At 39.1% G+C, this 21869-nt stretch overlaps 1 protein-coding gene across 3 annotated transcripts in view; it reads left to right on the top strand.

Moving 5' to 3' along the window:
* LOC126282034 (vascular endothelial growth factor receptor kdr-like) overlaps positions 1 to 21869 on the top strand; it is a 329784-nt gene that overhangs the window by 143718 nt on the left and 164197 nt on the right. For all 3 annotated transcript variants that reach the window (XM_049981445.1, XM_049981444.1, XM_049981446.1), the window contains exons 2-4: positions 6167 to 6312; positions 8628 to 8781; positions 14257 to 14393. In XM_049981445.1, coding sequence (XP_049837402.1) covers positions 6167 to 6312; positions 8628 to 8781; positions 14257 to 14393 — 437 coding nt within the window. The remainder of the gene's footprint in view (positions 1 to 6166; positions 6313 to 8627; positions 8782 to 14256; positions 14394 to 21869) is intronic.

The following is a 21869-nucleotide window of genomic DNA, read 5'->3' on the forward strand; positions in this document are numbered from 1 at the left end:
CCCTGACACCGACTCTGTGTGTTAGACTTGGTAGCAGTGCAGTTTCCCGAAACTCAGAAAGATGTGAATTCAAGTTTTTGTGTTCGATGCCAATGAGCTACGACTTTAAAGATTAGCAAACGCAGTAGTTTTTAGTGTGTTTAAAGCACATGTCAGCATTGCCACTTGTGACTCAGGCACTCTGCGGACTACAGATTAAGCCGGGGCCTCTGGCCTGCTTTAAATCACGCGCTTCGCTTCTTCTTGTCAACGCCGCGATGGGCTCTGCTAGAGCGAACGACGGCCGCTCCTCCAGACGACCCGAGAAGTTCCGCTCGCGACACTGAGGGTAGAGCTGAATTTACAGCTTTCAGCTTTTTCTCTCCTCCAGCATTTACTTCGCGTAAGCACTGCGCATCCTATCTGGTTTAGCTGGTCGAGGGCATGACGTCATATTTGTGTTACAGAAGCAAGGCGATGGGCTCTGCTAGAGCGAACGACGGCCGCTCCTCCAGACGACCCGAGAAGTTCCGCTCGCGACACTGAGGGTAGAGCTGAATTTACAGCTTTCAGCTTTTTCTCTCCTCCAGCATTTACTTCGCGCAAGCACTGCGCATCCTATCTGGTTTAGCTGGTCGAGGGCATGACGTCATATTTGTGTTACAGAAGCAAGGCTGACGTAACCCAAGTGAACTCACAAGAGGAAGCATCCAACTTTTCGTGGGGATGCTCTGACGGGCAGTAGAGATTCATGCGGCGAAAATGCTGAATTGATTCATATGCAGGAGCAGTGTGTTGAGAACTCCATCGTGGTCGGCGTTTTCTGTGGTGTGCCCAGATCATTTCAAACAATTGCCAAGATGGTACGTTACCCCCACCCCGCTTGACTTTCATTCCGCATATAATTTTCAGTTGTAGTAGTTTGGGTAGGGGGACGGGTGGAAGGGGAATACGAGGGGATGCTGATCAGTCCTTGGCTTTTTTCAATAAAAACTGATGTAGATTAATTCTGATTGATGTTTTGGCACTAAACCTTGCCGAAGTTAAAATCTTCTGGGTTATTAGGCCGCGTCATATTTCCCCTAAAATGATAGACTTTCGACCCGCTCTGCTGCCGGCCAATGTGGCGAACGGTTCTAGGCGCTACAGTCTGGAACCGCGCGACCGCCACGGTCGCAGGTTCGAATACTGCCTCGGGCATGGATGTGTGTGATGTCCTTAGGTTAGTTAGGTTTAAGTAGTTCTAAGTTCTAGGGGACTGATGACCTCAAATGTTAAGTCCCATAGTGCTCAGAGCCATTTGAACCCCCTCTGCTGATATCTCCCTCAGGGTCTTCCGGTGTCCACTACTGCTAGAACACTGCGGTCTAATAACCCAGAAGATTTAAACTTCAGTGACAACGGCCACGGAACTCTGCAGACTTGCATTAAACCTTGTTCTTTACATTATACGTGATAGTAACTGCGCAGGTTTTTAATTTCCTGTGCGGGTTTGAAGTGAATACGGCTCAGGAAAATAGAGGAAGAGAGTCGTGCTATGAAGTATTCTGTTTTTAAAGGGAACACGGTCCAATCAATTTGATATATCTGGTACAATGCGTGGTAACTGCTCTTCCTGTTCCACTGTCAAGAATTGGGCAGCAGCATTTAAAACGGGGCATTTCAGCACTGAAAATGAAGCGTCCTGGAGAGGCAACTCGCACCGAAAACCTTGGATACTGATCATTCTGTAATCTTGGATGATCGGAGGATAACTGCTAAAACGATACCAGATGCCATGGGCAAATCCAGAGAATGTGTGGATCATATTATTCATGAAATTTTGGAAGTGAGTTCCCAGGCAAATGAGTTCCCAAATGTCTCGGTGCAGACCAAATGCGTGAACGAATTGTTGCTTCACTGTGCATTTTGGTTCGATTTCGCCGAGATACCGTGGGGGTTTTTGGATCATCTCAGTGGAAGATGATTTCTGTGCAGTGAAGGAACCAGAAAGGCTGCGGATGAATGATTTGCTGCACAATCGAAATCTTTTGAAGTTTGTTAAAGAAATTGGAACAAAGACGCCATAAATGTGCTGAGCTCAAAGGGGAATATGTTGAGTAAATTAATTTCGTCAAACCCGTAATAGCATTTTTTCATTATAAAACCAAAAACTTATCAGCACCCTGTCGTAAAAGATTAACACCAACAAAAGAAAAACAAGGTTCATCAAATACGGAGTCGAATTAAGTGAGGCGATAGTGAGCGAATTTGGTGAGTGAATGATGCACTATAAGTAATGGAAGAATTTTGATGTTTGGGCAGTAAACTGATGATGAGCGGAATAGAGGTGTTACGTACGAGGGTCGTTTGAAAAGTCAGTGCAAAAATAGAAATTACTTGCATGTTTGGGGTAAGCATTGTTTATTTTCGACACAGTCTGCTTTTAGACTTAGACACTTCATCCAGCGTTGTTCTAATTTGTTGTTCCCTTCCGAATAATAGGAATTCTCCAAGTCGGCAAAATAGCTATTAGTTACTGCAATCACCTCTTTGTTTGAATAAAATCTTTGTCCCGCCAGCCATTTCTTCAAATCGGGGAACAAATAGCAGTCCGAGGGAGTCTGGAGAACGGGAGGGGTGAGTGGGTGGGGGGATGGGGGGGGGGGGGGGGGGGTGAAACGAGTTGGAATCCTATTTCCATTAACTTTGCGAACTCAACTGCTGAGGTGTGTGCTGGTGCATTGTCGTCATGGAAAAAGACTTTTGGGGTCCAGTCGCCGGCGTTTTTCTTGCAGCTCGGTTTTCAAACGGTCCAGTAACGATGAATCATAGGCACCTATAATAGTTTCACTCTTTTCCAGATAGTCGATGAAGATTGTCCTTTGCGAATACCAAACGACAGTCGCCACAAACTTTCCAGCCGAATGAATGGTCTTAGACTTCCTTGGTGCAGATTATCCCATGGTAACCCATTGTTTAGATGGTTGTTTGGTCTCAGGAGTATAGTAATGTATCCAGGTTTCACCCAACGTGATGAAACGACGCTTAAAGTCCTGCGGGTTCTTCGTGCTCAGCTGCAAACCATCCCTGCAACACTTCACACGATTCCGTTTATGGCCAAGCGTGAGCAATCGCGGAACCCATCTTGCGGATAGCTTTTTCATGTCCAAATGTTTATGCAAAATATTACGTACCCATTGATTGGAGATGCCCACAGCACTAGAAATCTCATGCACCTTAACTCTTCCGTCATCCGTCACCATATCATGGATTTTATCAATGATTTCTGGAGTTGTAACCTCCACAATGCGTCCAGAACGTTCAGCATTACTTGTGCCCATATGGCCACTCCGAAGATTTTGAAACCACTTCCAAACTGTTGTAATCGAAGGTGCAGAGTCACCGTAATGTTTATCAAGCTTCTCTGTAGTCTCCTGAGGTGTTCTGCCTTTCATAAAGTAATGTTTAATCACCACATGAAATATTTTCTCGTCCATTTTTGACAATCACTTGACTTCCTTGATTCACACGAATGTCAAACACAAAGAAATATACCAATATGGCTGAAACTTGGTGTGCGTTATTTCCAAAGATGTTATTAATTAAACATGACCTCGATACGCGCCGGTGGTGCTCACGGACTTTGCTCGGACTTTTCAAACGCCCCTCGTAGAATGGCAATGGCAATGGCAAGAAAAAAATTTTTTTCCGTTTTGTTCTCTAGACTTAAGCTCCTATATTAGTCACTGAATGTTGGTCACTTAATGTACCACCCACTTCGCCCACAGAAGACACTCTTTACGAGGATAATGCTTCAAATTAACAGCAGCCTTGAGAAGTTAAGCGTACAGTTTGATTAAAAATATACTTGTTGCACTATAGAACAATGAGTTAAATTCATATAGGTTTCGCAACAGACTTCAGCTAAGATCTTGTCATGAGTAACGTTTTGGAGCAGTGTTTCGTGCCCAGTGAAAAGTCCGGAGCCTTCTGGAGAGACGCCCCAATACCTCAGATTATCATATAAAAAAAAACCACCACCACCTTGTTTGAGGCACCGCAATGGCTATCCAGGCACCTCAGGGCTTTCCACACCCCTCAGTATGTACCTGACAGTTTTTCGGTCATTGTCGCTTGGTTTCTACAAGTGTCACTATGCCAGAGCGGATTAAAATTTTACTATCGTCTACAAAACGCGTTTTCCGTACTTTGCTGTATTTGTTTCTGTGGTGACTAGTGTCGGAGGAAACCCACTTCCCGTGATGACAGGATCTCATCTACCGCAAGTTTCCTCGAGTTGGTCTCTTCGACTGTAGAGTATCCAGAACAGAGTAGAGTTGAATAATATAGACATTTACTGTCTTTCTCCATCCACTGTAATAAAGACAACGTATCCCTGCAATGAATACTCTTCGACTGACCTATCTCAGATTTTTTTGCGCTAGTTGCGGCGATATTGGCTGTGAATTACAAGCAATCATCGATCAATGACAGCAATTTGTCCATACAAGTGCGATCTGCGGGCAGATCGTGACTCGTGCGATCTGTTGCTGCGATCATATGTGCACACCTGCATTAACTCGCAGGCTGCATCGCCAGCTATATCGCTTGTCAATCTGGCGCTTGTTTCGTTCATGCAACATACATTCGATTTGCCGAATAAGTTCATCCAGTGTTTCGAACGCCACCGTGCCTTGGAGTTTTGCTATGGAAAATTAACTGCTTTGTTCAGCAGCAGTGACAGTTGGTCAGCGTAAGTCGACTAATAATTAGTTATTGAAACAGCTAAAATGTATTAAGCATGTTTTAAAACTCTGCTGTGGACTATCTTCTAAGAACGTGTACCAACCTAAATTATATGCTGTTTACCTTCCAACATTTTTTGAAAGAGTCGACAATTTTGGGGATATCTTTGTTCAGTTTACTATGTACATTCATAGAAATACTCTTAATTTCCAGATTCGTTTTTCCTGTTTTTCTTGATATGTTCCCAATAATTCTTATCGTGCTGCTGGAGGAAATAACAGTATTGTTCTTGAAAATACATTTTGATACTCGGATTTTGCAAAGAAACTTACGTGAAGATTGATAACCACCTGTGTCCCTCGATGCTCATTTTAAGTGATATCCTGATACTTTCTGTAATCTAGGAGTCAGCAGCATTTAATCTACTTACCTAGTAAACTTTTTAGGACAGCAGTTTGCTAAATAGAATAAGGCTGTGTTACAGAGGACATTCTGGTTATGCCTTTCATCAATGCCAGATGAGTTGTACACTATTTTCAGTCTGTATTTCGCAATTACATTTCGAATTATTCAAATTCTTTATCAATTATTACTCTCATAGCTTAACTAAGGTACACAATGGGTTTGCAATCTCGGTGTGTACGTGCGTAAAAATATCAATATCAATGGCAACGCTGCTATTGGTAAGTTACTGCGGAAAAGGAAGGCTGTATGAAACGGCAAGGAATTTAAAAGCATTGCTTTTGAGTAGGTATGCGCTAAACATTTATTTCCCTTTAGTATTACTCCATTACGTTTAGAAGTTAAAAAGTTTATTCATATGTGACTGCAGACGTTCTTGTTGTATTCCAGTGGTAAAATCTTTTCAGGTGATTGGCCGAGCAGTGGTGCCATCTTGTTGCAAAGTTTCGATGAGCTTCATACCCATCATCTTCGCCTGAAGATATTGGGTTCGAAACTCATCGAAACATTGCGACAAGGTAGCCATCACACGAGAAGATTTTATCCTACGTCTAGTTGTCATGAGTATCTAAGTCTCCAAATGTACTACTGATAACGTACAAGATGCCTCTTGTTGCAATTTACTTATTGACCTAACGCCACCTGTTTCGACATGGAAACAAATTGTCAAGTGGAGATATGTTTTGATTCATAGTAGTGAACTATAGGAAAAGCGAAATAGGCTTAAATGAAGCTGAAACCAACCTTTCATCCATAACTGGAATGTGCTTTTTCCTTACCTTTTCACATGGAAACAGTTGCTTTCAAACGAATGAATAGGAGTCAAACGCTTCATTTGGGAAATATGAGGTACAGTATTTCAGACGCCAGTTCATTGAGTTTCTATGTTGATGTTAAAAAGTTACTGCTTTTTCTTGTGTCTTTAGTATGATATTAAAACAAGCATAGCAGTGTTCAATTTAAATTCCATAAATTAACATTACTTTTTGTCTTGCAGGGCTATTGGAGTCAGCACATGGACTCAGCGGTTCTCCTACAATAACGTCTACGACTCTCTCAGAAGTTGTTTTAAATCCCGGAGAAAATTACACAATAACATGCGAGGGCGATGCGTCGATAATCTGGAATTACCCCAACATTTCGGTAAGCTAAAATCTAGATTTTTTTAAAAAAAGTTTTGTTCACAAATGCCCATATCGATTTAGTAGTATGTAAAGCCAAAGCTTTGTCTATCAATCCCCGTTAAGAACACTCTTGTATGCAACTGTAATTACTGAAAAGAAAAGCTAAAAATGGCATTAGAACGAATTTCTCAGAAATAAACTTAAGAGTAATACGACCAAACAACTGTTTCCTAAATTTGCGAGATACCATAGGCGAATTAGATCACAAATAGGCGCAACAAAGGCTACGATGTTGGCAAACATGACACTTTTGAAGTTCCTAGGAATGAAAGCGCATAGCTGCCTAGGAAGCGTGTGTTGTACTTCCTGTACACCAATAACATGGTAACGAAGGTGAATAAATTCTAACTGCAAGCAACAATTGTGGAAGTGAACAATGGCCGATTACAGGGGACCGAAGCAGCCAAAAACAGTTATTGCGACTAGAACGATGATCGATGTGTTAATTTGCTCTTTTTTCCCATGTTTTATTCCTGATTGATATGTGTCCCTCCCAGCTTGTGGTACGAATCAAAAAATACAAAATACCAAGAGGTCACTCTGTGACTATTTCTCGAAAAAGTTCAACAAATACGATATTTGCAGTGCCTGGGTTGTTCTGAAGTACGATGGATGCGTTTTTGTCCGAAGAGAAGGGCTGTGTGGCGACTACAGTGGTTACGAAATACATGAAATGTATTCGGAGTTGTCATTCCATTATACAGCCGATGGTTGTTCATGTTCGCATGTGTGGGTTAACTTCATGTGTTCAGCAAACGTTTTGCTTAAAGGCAGGCTGAAGGAGAGTGGCTAAAGAACTGGAAATGTTTTAAGATGACATCAAAATACATTGAATTGATTCTTTGGGCAACCTTTATAGCTGTAGTACAGTAGACCACATAATCGTCGATTTTGAGTTTGTAGGATTTTTTCATGCTTCTGACACCTGATGATCTAATGTAGAGTCAGGTTTATCTGTGCTGCAGGACCATGCTGAATGTATGAACTTCCACATTTATATATCTATAGAAATAAATTGCTGCCTGTATGAAAGACGACCACCGTAGAACGGCTTGACCGATTTGGTTGATTGTTTTGTTTTTGTGGTGGTTGTTAAAGGTTTGTATAAAAAAAATTGGGGATCTCCAACAGGAAAGTCGGAAATTAAAATCAGTTTTCAAAGATAATCACTTGAGAAGGATGGTAATGCTATTTTTGGAATGATTATAAAAAAAACTGCGTTCAGTTTGACATACCTGCTGTCGCCTGCTTTCATAACAAAAATTAGTTTGACAGTTTTGTCTGTATATAATGGATATAAATATGTAATATATAATGGGAAAACGTTACCGAAATTCTGTAAAAGCCCTTGACCAATGTACTATAGTTTTTTACAAATTACTCTGCCGAACATTCAGGCGGAAAATTGTCATCCAGAGGAGGATGGGGGAGATAAGAAGAGCGACGTGGGGAAGGAGCTTATACACATTGATAAAGGGGGAGGGAGGAGGAGGAGATGTATGTATTTAGCACTTGTGAAGAATTGCCGGGTTTGCTAACATCTATGTATGTGTCAGAAATGTGGTACAACAACTAACGGGTCATAAGATTCCACACAAAAACTACAAGCATGTAGTCACAAACATCGATCAGAGCGAACTAACTGCAGGTCCAGAGAGATTAGTTGAGCTACCTTAGGGCATCGATATTGTTCTGGGCAACTCAACAGTGTTATGCTCTCATTGTATGTATGTATCTCCTCCTTTCTCTGAATTTACAGCGCTTCGAAGTTACGGGATGAAACCTTGCTCCTAGACCACTCTATTGGCAGCAAATGAGTTGTAACAATGACACATGCACTATCATTGCTCTTAGTGACTTGTATTGTTTTGTGACAGGAACAGATATGTTTGACACCAGCTAATGCCTTGTCAGGTCCATTGTGACCCACAGTCTATCAGAGTTGTGACTCCTGTTGGCTGCTGAAGGAGTCTACTGACAGCAGACATTTCCCCTGTAAATCAAGTGCTCTTTAGTGTCTGTGAATGCTGTTTCCATGCATTACAATCCTCATCAATCTGGTCCTTAAGACATAATGTATAACACCTCAGAATTTGTCAATATATTCTTATTACACTGTGTGTATATGTATTTATATTATGTATTAAGTTACTGTACATATCACTGTGATAGGATATTGCCATGTTTACAAAACATGTACAAGTGAGTCTGGTGCCAGCTCTAACCTTCTGGTGCTAAAAGGCTACTAATTATATCTGTTTTTTCTGCTTCTAGGACAGTGAACCCAACATACATACGACTTGGAGGGATGGAAAATATATATCGTCAGTTCAGTTGACAGATATTACATATAAGGATGTTGGATATTACCATTGTTCATTCGATAACAACAGTGAGAAAAATACATCTATATACTTGTATGTGAAAGGTGAGAAGAGAATGTCAAAGTAAAGCTGTTGGCTTCTTAACTTCTTAGTCTCAGTTCATGAATACTATTTCACATGTGCAGGGGCAATATAAAAATATTGAGAGGGTGGGGGTGGGCATACTGGGAGTTCTTGCCCTGGGAATTTTTCTAAATTTTAGATGAAAAATAGTGACTTTTTTAAGCATTTCAGTCATATGATCAGCATTGGAACCACAAAAATTTGACTCTCAATAACTTGACACTGTGGGAAACTTGTCCGCAGCTCGTGGTCTCGCGGTAGCGTTCTCGCTTCCCGAGCACGGGGTCCCGGGTTCGATTCCCGGCGGGGTCAGGGATTTTTCACCTGCCTCGTGATGACTGGGTGTTTGTGTCGTCTTCATCATCATCATCAATCATCCCCATTACGGTCGGAGGAAGGCAATGGCAAACCACCTCCACTAGGACCTTGCCTAGTATGGCGGCGCGGGTCTCCTGCGTCGCTCCCCTACGCTCGGTAAACGGAGTATGGGACTCATCATCATCATCATCATCGTGGGAAACTTGACAAGCCTGACACATTTTTTTGGCTTCGAAAAAAGAAACAAAACATAACACACACGGTATTTTCGTATAAAACTAATTTAATTTACAGTATAAGCATGCTTATAGATTATTACAAAGCAGTGAATATATAGCTCTGAAAAGACTGAAAGTATATTTAAATAAATCCTAAACTATCATTAAAAGAGTAAAACACAAAATACTGCTGTCACACAGTAATAACCCTTTAAGAAGTGCTTTGAATAAGGCTCAGGGTCCATTAAATAAAAACAATATCTTAAAGCTAATGCTTTAATACAGTTAATGCAGTATGCCTAATACTTTCAGTAAAAATCTATGTAAATAGAGGGTTTTAATTGGGTCTTACACCATAATAGTAATACAGTACTAAACTGGTACTAATATTTCAAAACTGAAAATTTAACATTATATATGTATTTAATTCTCCATTTTATAAAGGTTTTTAATATTGCTGTAAATGCCATTATTAGGGCTAGTGTCTTTAGAAAGCTGCAAATGTCGACCATCTGACTGGATTACTGAATATGAAGTTGCAGATGACTGGTCGGATATCCAATTCATCCAAAAGTCTCAGTGGGCATGAAGAACTGCCAAGTTGTTCCATCGCTTCTGTCCCACTGTTGATCGGAGATACGAGCTCAGACGTCTAAGGGCGCTAAATGAACGTTCTGCTGTTGCTGTTGTAGTTAGAACTACATGGAGAAGCTTAATGCACTTCACTACTTTCACATACCATTTCGTCTACTGCAGGCTCTTGTGTAATGTATTTTCTTAAGTCAGGCACATTTGTTAAGACCAGTTGATTTTTATAGCGATATCGGCTAACATATTAAAGTGTAAGTGCATTTCTCAATGTCTGCATCATTTTTGAAAAATTTAGTTGATTTTTCCAAATTTGTTTCACCTCTGTTTACTAAAAGCAAGCACTCTGGTTCACCTGCAAAGACCAGTGTGAGTCCAGTTGAAGCAAACCACTCAGTAATGCAAGAGTGCACCATTTCACAAACTTCAATGTAAATAGCTTTGTAGAATTCCTTCGGGGTTTTGAAAGTGTTCAGTGAGTTGGCTTTGTTGTTTTCATACTTCTTTGGTATACTTAAATTCCAAGGAAGGGAAGGATCTTCAAATTGTGAAGGTTTTTCTTTTAAACACAATTCCCAAAATTGTTCAAAACTACCACGCCTTACATTGAATATACAAATCAAGCCCTCATATATTTTTTCCAGGTCAACACCACTTAGATTTGAGTATTGAATTTTTTCATTGACGTCCTCTACTCTACATGGCAATAAAGATGTAAAAAGAAATAAGTCTTGAATTCTAACATTGACTCAAGGTATCCTGTACATTTGTAACCTGCCTCTGTTTTGTCCTCTGCAGAGGTTTCAGAAAGCTCTAGAATTTCTTCAAAGTTCTTCAAAGTTTTTCAGTATTCTTAAGATACTCGCTTGCATAATCCATAGAGTTGGGCAAAGGGGTCATAGGCCAGCTTGGTCGTTAGTGCTCACTCAGCATATGCTTCTGAAACGTCCCATCCTTTTGTTGGATTCTGTTACAGTGTTTATTAAGTCCTTGGCTAAAGCTATGATATCCATCATTAGATGTAAGATGGTGGAGACTTGTCTACAACTGCCAAGTCTAAACTGTGAGCAGTGCAGTGCACATAATGTGCTTTTGGTTGTACATCAAAAATTAACTTTTTTAGTCTTTTGTACTTATCTTTTGTATTTGAGGCACCATCAGAACACTGTCTTAAGTTATGCATTGACAAATCAAGACAAGCAAAAACATCTTTTATAATATTAAACAGACTTTGTTGATTCAGTGCTTGTATAAGCCAATAGTCTTAATCGATGATTGAGTAATCATCGACAGTATGAATACAAAATGACACTTGTTTGTGAATCGAAGAATCACTTGTTTTGTCAACCATAATAGAAAAATGTTCAGTCTTCTTGATGGAAGCCAATACCTTTCTCAACACAGACTTTCCTAGTAGATCAATGATCTCATTTTGAATGTCGTGGGACGTCCACTTATTCCCCAAATGCCCTAACCAATCTTTAAACTCGGGTATGTCAGTCTTTCAGAGTTCCAACAATTGAAAAAAATTTCAGTGTACATCTTCGTGCCCTCTAATTGCTAGTCTTTGTCGGCATAGAAATTGCAAGGTAGTGAAAACTGTCTAAAGAGCTAAACGGACTTTCTTCATATAACTATCTAACTGTTCATTCAATTGGGAGGCCACACTTCGGTTAGTGATAGAATTTAGTTTCAGAATACCTTTATGCGTATATATTTTCATGAAGATGGAATTTTTCCAAAGTTTTTTTCCTGTTAGAAAGCCCTACGGAAGTAATTGCATCTTCTTTTTTCGAAGAAGATTGTAATAGATTTTTAGCATCTGCCTCGTTGCAGGTTTTGCAAAGAAGTTTTTCCGTAGATGCTCCATATTCTAGCCGTGTATATTTGATCAACCAAGACTTCTGAAATGATATTCCCTTACTGGATTGTCCAGGTTTTGGCTGTGAATGGTTCTCGCCTGAAGATGACAAAGCAATTGATGATACGATAATTGTTCGAGTTTGACTTGCAGTATCAACAATTACAGAGCACGCCATTTTGGCAGCAAATTAATTCATTGCAAACTTAATTCATTGCAAACTTAATTCACAATACATTAAGAGACTAAAGTAAATGAATAAAATATAGTCATATAAAATAGTCCACTAAACACTAAAGTCAGAACACTAAACACGTCTGCAATATGTACTGAACGAAACTGTCCACATTGAATGACTGCGACAGCAGGGTGTCTTTATATATCTATAGTGTTTTGAATGACTGCGACAGCAGGGTGGGCTTTATATATCTACAGTGTTATGTCTCAAAGCGTCAAGGCGACACGAGGCGGATGGTTCCAGGCACTTCTGCTCCAGTCATTTGATATGTCGCCAAAGCCGCAGTGGTGGCCTGCTGGCATCAGACTTTACCCGAAGGTTTGCGCACTGGGTCAAATTCTAAGTGTGCCCACAGCACCATACCACTATAATGGTTCACACCACTCATTTTCAGTTGACCTGCTTACTACCGTAAGAATTATTTGTTTTAACTCATTACTCAATATGTTTTAAAAGGTAACTATCGTCAAACAAGGAAAATAAAAAAAGTCCAACATAATTTTGCGATTTCACGCAGCATAATATAACTAATAATTTTCTTAAATTATTGATGGGCTCCGTACCCCCCAAAAGAATTTTTGAGTGGGCTCTGGCCCCCTCAGGCCCAATGGAGTTGGCACCTGTGCACATGTCGCTTGTTGTCTCTGTGAGTAAGTTCCGGAGTGTAAATCCGGAGATTCAATCCCTACAATCCATGTAGGAAAAAGGCAGATTGCTACTTACCGTAAAGAAGACATGTTAAGTTGTAAACCGGCACAATTAAGAAACACAAAGCTTTCGGTTACAGCCTTCATCAGTAAACTAGTTTTTGTTACATATGGGGTCATTAGTTTAAATTGCACTTTTAACTATGGTTTTAAATATGGGAATACTAGATAAGAATTTAATCCGGCTTATTTTCTTGGGAGGGGGGCGGTGAGTTGTGATATGCAAACTGATAAAAATGGCTTCTTAGAACATTGAATAACAATAAGTGGCAATCTGCTCATAATGAGATACATGGTAAATGCTTGATGCAACGTCATGTTTGACTGAAGTAGCCACAAATATAAATTTTTCTATTGTTTTGTGTTGTTTGTGTGCTTGTGATAAGGACTTCACATATTAAGAAGCATTTCTTGTGTAGTGTCTAAGCAGAAGACATTACTTATCAGTTTTAAGCATAATGAATTTGTGACCAGTTCTGAAGGTTTAAGGCTTTGTATTCATACATGTTAGACAAATAATCAATGTCATATCCCTCTGACAAATATACTGGTCTATCATAAGGCAGCACACTCAGGTGCAATTGCTATGCAACTGACAAGTTTAGCTAAATTGTGGATTGCAGTAAAATAATAAACAGGTTTTACTCTCCACAATAAAATATTTATGAGGAGACATCACCACTTTTTCTATCATTACGGAAGCAACAATTCATTCAGCTCTACTACAAAATCATTTTCTACTTTTGGTCCAGCTAATTTTCTGCACTCCCACTCATTGGTAAGCTTGTTGTTCTTACCCCAAGGTAGTATTATAGCAAGATGTTGGCATTTATTTTGTCAGTATCACAAGATTAACACTTTCACAAACAGAAACTTGCTAGTTAGTTGAATTTTGCTTGGGTCTAACTTAAATCAGTTGTTGCAGAATATCTTTACTTTCAGCTTACTTTGTTATAATTTTCTAATACTGTTGTACAATAACAGTCTAATCACTGTTTTTATTCAGTTGCACTTCATTACTTAATTCTCATTCAAATATTTATCTCATTTATTGCATTTGATGTTTTGTTCTGCATCTATTATTGTTTTGTCACTCCCTTCACTTGTTTGACACTTTCTTTCTTCATAATATTAAGACCAGACTCAGTGATACTTAGTGCAACTACATGACATGCAAAAACTGTTCCGGACCAGGACTGAAATGTGGATCCTTGAATTTAGATCCTTGCCCTTCATGGAGAAGCTTGTACCAGCTGCTATCCAGGCATGTCTCATTGCCCGTCATCACATATTCAGTTCTGCCAGTAACTCTCCCCTTCTTTCCAAACTACACACAAACTCACCTGGGTATCCTGCAGCACCTGCACTCCTTTAAGAAAAAGTTAATTTATTTTCTTCGTTTTATGCTTATGTTAATTTCATTAGTAGAAATATCTGTCTGTGATGGATAATGAACTCCCACATTTAGCTGTCATCTTTTGCTTTGTACTACTTAATGAGATACATGTATTATTTTGTTTCCACAGATACGAAGAACCTGCTTACATATAGTGACATAGTCTTTGCACCAATACATGGTATACAGTATCAGGACATTGTCATTCCTTGTAAACCAACACACCCTGAAGTGAAAGTGACCCTCTGCCGCAATGGTGATGAGAAAGTAAGTATTTCTTGGGTAAATGTGCAGTGTGAGTTTATTAGTGTATTTTAACTGTACAGGGTGTCCCAGGATGAAAAGTCAGAGCTAACAAGCGTGGTAAACATGGGCTCTGAAATGTGTACCTTGAGAGCTATGACCACTTATTCATCTTTGTTACTGTGCTACACAGCTATTGAAAAAGTGCTTCCAGCTCTTAAGGTATGCATTTCAGAGCCTATGGTTTGAGTGATCGTTCCTGTCATACCCTGGAATATTGACTATTCTTCGTGGGTCATCCTGTATGCGTGATTATTCATAAGTACCCTCAAAATTTCAGATGATGACCGCATGTAAACCGAAAGATGCACAGAAGATACCCACATACTGGTGGATAGAGCATCTCTACAAATATTTAACTTTCATTACAGGTGTTTGAATAATGGTCCTATTTGTGTCAATATGTACACAAGTCATTACAGTTGCTGACCCAAATTGCCTGGGAAAGTGTCGCAGCAGCTCTTTTTCGGAAACCTGTTCATTGGATTGCCTGCCTGAATGTGCAAACTAATTTGATGCGACACTGTGGAGCAGATGAATTGTCTACACCTTCTGACATTCTTCCTCCTAGTGCAACTAAAACACAGTGCACATAAAGAAATTGAAATTTGGAGATATGCTGTATACTGATAGTTGTCATTTTCGGTATGTGTTGTAGTTGTTGTGCAGACATCATGTGAAATTCTGGAGGTACTTGGAAATGACCCCATATTCTGTGGATTTTTCTATATGTGTGTTTTCAACAGTATCTTTACAGAATGTGTTTTCAATAAAATACTTCTGGTGAATTCATTTTCACCTGGCCTACAAAAACTTCACAATTGTTTCTCCAAACAATGTTAAGTGGGAAGATCAGAAAGTAACACCAATAATTTTATTACCAAAAAGTTTAACAGATAACACAGTTCACGTTGAAATATCAACAATTGTTGATGACATCGCATTGCCGATTCCCATAGTTATCATAGGAAAAGTTGAATTGCTGTGATAAAGGTCGCAGTTGCACACGCTGGTTCTTCAAAATTGCTGTATCAGTGGCTTCGACATTTAGACGGGTTGTAGCTGTTATTGGCCACCTGGAGGGTGGTGAATCACTAATGTTCACATGGCCCTCTTGGAAGACTGTGTACCACTAGAAGACATTGTTATGGCCCGTACTCCTCATTCAAGTCAGTAACTCTTTTAAGTTCCCCATTCAGTAACACATTGATCCCTGTTAGACACCAATCAAATTGTCAGTGATGTGAAGGTGCCAGTAAGGGTGGAAAATTTCAGGTTCAGGCTAGTGTATTGATTGTTAACTGCTTTATTTCCCTGTGCAAGCTCATCTAATAATGTAACTTCTGCCAATATTGAGTTGACAGTAAAGGATATTGAGTCTATAGTCAATTAAATTAGTTGTCATCTGACATCTAAGGGCCAAAATCACAACATTGTGACAAGTACTGTCTGCAGACAATCACCACGCCACTCCACACACTGTGGCAATAGAAAATCTCTTTGAAGTGTTTGATCTTCAACAAGAATTGTGCACGAAATCTGAAACTGAAACGTAGTATAGATGCCTATAGTGTCTGTAAACATGTCAAAACTCTGTTCTTTATTTTAATTTGGGCCAAAAATTTACTCTGAAAAATGTGAAAATTTCCCTTATGTTGCTGGTGTTCTGGTGCTGCATGTCTGTTCCAGTGCCTTTGCAACTTCCACATCAGAGATCTTTGATATCTGGTCATATAGATCAGTCGTTGGATTAGAGAATGAGTATGAATTAAAAGTAGATAATGTTTCTGACATCATGCACCGCACACTGTTCTGTTACAGTGTCCAATACAGTTATGTGACATGAACATGTCATGTCCATGTATAGACATATGTGCATTCCATGGCCCTGTATTGGCCATCATAAACACAACACAGTGCACAGTGTTGCTGCACCATCTATTTTTAATTCTTACCCCTATCATGTAATCCTGTGAGTGGTGTATGACCAGACATTCATTGTAATATTTTGACAATGACATACCATTCAGGAATGTCAGACATTTTATGATCTTTCACTTTCACATTTGTTAATGGCTATAAAGCTAAAATCATATGAGGCTGAATATATGGATATTAAAATGGTGGAAATTCCAATGAAGAAGCATTACATGACTTGGGTTCCCAACAGAGAAATATCATTAACAAAATTACAGTTCATCAAAAGATTTCTAGCAAAACCTTAAATGTTTTTCCCCTGTAATGCAGTTGTGCCTATGTAAGATCATGAACCTGATTTGTGTAGGCTTTTTCATGATCATATCTTTAGTAGCACAAGACTCTGTGAAGGTCACATATTCCTCTGACCACTGGCACGTAATGATGATGAACTGATTCTGTTTCTGTTCTGAACTCACCAAAACAATTTTAAATTTATTGATACTGCTGCCATATTATCCACTGATTGCATTCTCAACTTAATACATTACAGCCAAATGGATTTTGCCCCTTTTCACACAAATGTTAGCAAGATAAGTAATTCCCGAACATTGAAAAGACAATGTTTCACCAAATTTTGCAAACATATTGTTCAAACGTTGTGTGTTTCCATCCTGTCATATACGGCTAGCATTAGTCACACAAAAAACAATCATTAAAATACTAAACTTTTATATACTTGAGAATAGATCAAAGTAGATGACTACATTTCCTTATAATGTAATGATTAAAATACTAAACTTTTATATACTTGAGAATAGATCAAAGTAGATGACTACATTTCCTTATAATGTAATGAGAGAATTGTTAGAGGACAAGTGATCCATAAAAGGAAGAATAGAATCACACAGCTGAGGAGACATTACTTGGCATGTGATGCTTTCACTAAAGAGCAGTGAACATCCTATCTACTCGTGGATTCAGGCTTATATTGATCCCCTGTTCTCCCATCCAATTTTGCAGTGTTCTTGGAACTTCTGTATTTACTTTCTAAAACATTTGCAATTGACTACAACAAACAACAAAATCATTGAATGTTGGACAACGAACAAACACAAGTGCATTGGACACTGCTTTTATATTGAAAATTAGATTCTGTATATTTACAGTAAAATTTTCTTCCTCCAGATTGTTTACCTCACTGTCAACTTCTGGTCAGTTGTACGTTGATACTGATGGAAACTTCACAACACGCACCTTCACTTTGCTAACCTCCACAGTATTTGCCTGTCCACATTTCATTTCTGCATTGCTTACATTAACCATTACTAATTATATTCTGTACATCTTGTTGTTAATTACACATCATACTCTACTCTTCATTAAGATCATAAACTTCGCACCCAATTTTATTAATCACTTGCATGCATTCATACATTAATAAAAAAAAAATAGGAGTGTGGGTAAGCTTCTACAAACAGCATAGTGAATGTATTATAGTGGCCAAGATAGACACGAAGCCATGTTTACTACAGTAGTACAAGTTTATATGCCAACTAAGTCTGCAGATGATGAAGAAATTAAAGAAATGTGTGATGAGATAAAAGAAATTATTCAGGTAGTGAAGGGAGACAAAAATTTAAGTCATGGATGACTGGAATTCGACAATAGGAAAAGGGAGAGAAGGAAACATAGTAGGTGAATATGGATTGGGGCTAAGAAATGAAGGAGGAAGCCATCTGTTAGAATTTTGCACACAGCATAACTTAATCATAGCTAACACTTGGTTCAAGAATCATAAAAGGAGGTTGTATACATGGAAGAATCCTGGAGATACTAGAAGGTATCAGACAGATTATATAATGGTAAGACAGAGATTTAGGAACCAGGTTTTAAATTGTAGGACATTTCGAGGGGCAGATGTGGACTCTGACCACAATCTATTGGTTATGAACTGAGATTGAAACTGAAGAAGTTGCAAAAAGTGGGAATTTAAGGAGATGGGACCTGGATAAACTGACTAAACCAGAGGTTGTACAGAGTATCAGGGACAGAATAAGGGATCAATTGACAGGAATGGGGGAAAGAAATACAGTAGAAGACGAATGGGTAGCTCTGAGGGATGAAGTAGTGAAGGCAGCAGAGGATCAAGTAGGTAAAAAGACAAGGGCTAGTAGAAATCCTTGGGTAACAGAAGAAATATTGAATTTAATTGATGAAAGGAGAAAATATAAAAATGCAGTAAATGAAGCAGGCAAAAAGGAATACAAACATCTCAAAAATGAGATTGAGAGGAAGTGCAAAATGGCTAAGCAGGCGTGGCTAGACGACAAATGTAAGGATGTAGAGGCTTATCTCACTAGGGGTAAGATAGATATTGCCTATAGGAGAATTATAGAGACCTATGGAGAGAAGAGAACCACATGTATGAATATCAAGAACTCAGATGGCAACCCTGTTCTAAGCAAAGAAGAGAAAGCAGAAAGGTGGAAGGAATATAAAGAGGGTCTATACAAGGGTGATGTACTTGAGGGCAATATTATGGCAATGAAAGAGGATGTAGATGAAGATGAAATGGGAGATACGATACGGCGTGAAGAGTTTGATAGAGCACTGAAATTCCTGAGTCGAAACAAGGCCCCGGGAGTAGACAACATTCCATTAGAACTACTGATGGCCTTGGAAGAGCCAGTCCTTACAAAACTCTACCATCTGGTGAGCAAGATTATGAGACAAGCGAAATACCCTCAGACTTTAAGAAAAATATAACAATGTCAATCCCAAACAAAGCAGTTGTTGACAGATGTGAAAATTACCGAACTATCAGTTTAATAAGTCACAGCTGCAAAATACTAAGGCGAATTCTTTACAGACAAATGGAAAAACTGATAGAAGCCGACCTTGGGGAAGATCAGTTTGGATTCCGTAGAAATGTTGGCACACATGAGGCAATACTGACCTTACGACTTATCTTAGAAGAAAGATTAAGAAAAGGGAAGCCTACGTTTCTAGCATTCGTAGACTTAGAGAAAGCTTTTGACAATGTTGACTGGAATAATCTTTTTCAAATTCTAAATGTGGCAGGGATAAAATATAAGGAGCGAAAGGCTATTTACAATATGTACAGAAAGCAGATGGCAGTTACAAGAGTTGAGGGGCATGAAAGGGAAGCAGTGGTTGGGAAGGGAGTAAGATATGGTTGTAGCCTCTCCCCGATGTTATTCAATCTGTATATTGAGCAAGCAGTAAAGGAAACAAAAGAAAAGTTCGGAGTAGGCGTTACAATCCATCGGGAAGAAATAAAAACTTTTAGGTTCGCCGATGACATTGTAATTCTGTCAGAGGCAGCAAAGGACTTGGAAGAGCAGTTGAACGGAATGGACAGTGTCTTGAAAGGAGGATATCAGATGAACATCAACAAAAGCAAAACGAAGATAATGGAATGTAGTCGAATTAAGTAGGGCGATGCTGAGGGAATTAGATTAGGAAATGAGACACTTAAAGTAGTAAAGGAGTTTTGCTATTTGGGGAGCAAAATAACTGATGATGGTCAAAGTAGAGAGGATATAAAATGTAGACCGGCAATGGCAAGGAAAGGGTTTTTGAAGAAGAGAAATTTGTTAACATCGAGTATAGATTTAAATGCCAGGAAGTCGTTTCTGGAAGTATTTGTATGGAGTGTAGCCATGTATGGAAGTGAAACATGGACGATAAATAGTTTGGACAAGAAGAGATTAGAAGTTTTCGAAATGTGGTGCTACAGAAGAATGTTGAAGATTAGATGGGTAGATCACATAACTAATGAGGAGGTATTGAATAGGATTGGGGAGAAGAGAAGTTTGTGGCACAACTTGACTAGAAGAAGGGATTGGTTGGTAGGACATGTCCTGAGGCATCAAGGGATCACAAATTTAGTACTGGAGGGCAGCGTGCAGGGTAAAAATCGTAGGAGGAGACCAAGAGATGGATACACTAAGCAGATTCAGAAGGATGTAGGTTGCAGTAGGTACTGGGAGACGAAGGAGCTCGCACAGGATAGGGTAGCATGGAGAGCTGCATCAAACCAGTCTCAGGATTGAAGACAACAACAACAACAACATGCATTCAGTTTCAGTGTTTACATTGACAATTTCTTGAACTAACATTATAAGAGTAGGTTTTCAGTACTTCTGTTAATTCAGATTGACAGAAATCAATCACCTGTTCTTCCATCTCCTCATTACATAGTTTTTCAAGCTCACCTGTACTACAAGCAAATTCTGAGTACAAGCATCTGATGATGATGATGATGATGATGATTCCACATTTTGTGCAAACTCATCTGTTTTCTCTTCTATGCAGGCTTGCACTGAATCTTTTTTTTTTTTCCCGAACCTAATTTCAAGCTACTAATTTTATTCTGAAATTCTTTGTCACTACCATTTTTATTTATTTCCATCTCCGAACCACTGATGTCACTTTCATTGTTCATAAACTTAATCAATCGTGGCTTAATGTCCTTATTTACTGACCCTTCCTGTGGCCTTGTTAACCTTTTCCACTTACTTCAAGCTATCCTTTTCACTCTTTACATTGTCGTAATCAATGGATTCACAAAATGACCTCAACAATGCCAACCAGCACGGATTCCGAAGCCATCTGTCATCTGAAACCCAACTCATTTTTCACGTGACATAGTGAAAGCTTTGGACCAAGGCAGTCAGGTAGATGCAGTATTTCTTGAGTTTTTAAAAGCATTTCACTCAGTATCTTGCCTGTTGTTAAAAGTATGGTCATATTGGGTATCAACTGAAATTTGTGATTGGATTGAGGACTTTTTGCCATGGAGGACACAGCATGTTTCCTTGGATGGAGAGTCATGTCAGATGTAGAAGTAACTCAAGGTGTCCCCCAGGGAAGTTTGTTGGGAGCCTTGCTGTTCATGTTGTATGTCAATGACATTCCGGACAATATTAAGTGTAACCTCAGATTTTTTGCAGATGATTTAGTTATGTACAATGAAATATTGTGTGAAAGAAGCTGCATAAATATTCAGTCAGTTCTTGATAAGGTTTCAAAGTGGGGCAAAAATTGGCAACTAGATTCAAATATTTATAAATGTAAAATTGTGAACTTCACAAAATGAAAAAACGTAGTATCCTATGATTACAATAACAGTGAGTCACTTTTGGAATCGGCCAACACGTACAAATACCTATGTTAACACTTTGTAGGGATATGAAATGGAATGATCACATAGGCTCAGTTGTGGGTAAAGCAGGTGCTAGAATTTAGTTTATTGTTGAATACTAGTGAAGTGCAGTCAGTCTTCAAAGAAGATTGCTTACAAATCAGTTGTGTGACTGGTTCTAGAAAATTGCTCAAGGGTATGGGATCTGTACCAGATAGGACTAATGGTGGAAGCTGAATGTATACAGAAAAGGACAGCACGAATGGACACAGGCTGGTTAATTTGTTTCTTTAGAATTTGAATGATATTATTGAAAAGTCAGAATGGGAGTCTTTACCTGAGTGGTCACTAAC

This window comes from Schistocerca gregaria, chromosome 7, assembly GCF_023897955.1.
Source record: "Schistocerca gregaria isolate iqSchGreg1 chromosome 7, iqSchGreg1.2, whole genome shotgun sequence".
Lineage (NCBI taxonomy): Eukaryota > Metazoa > Arthropoda > Insecta > Orthoptera > Acrididae > Schistocerca > Schistocerca gregaria.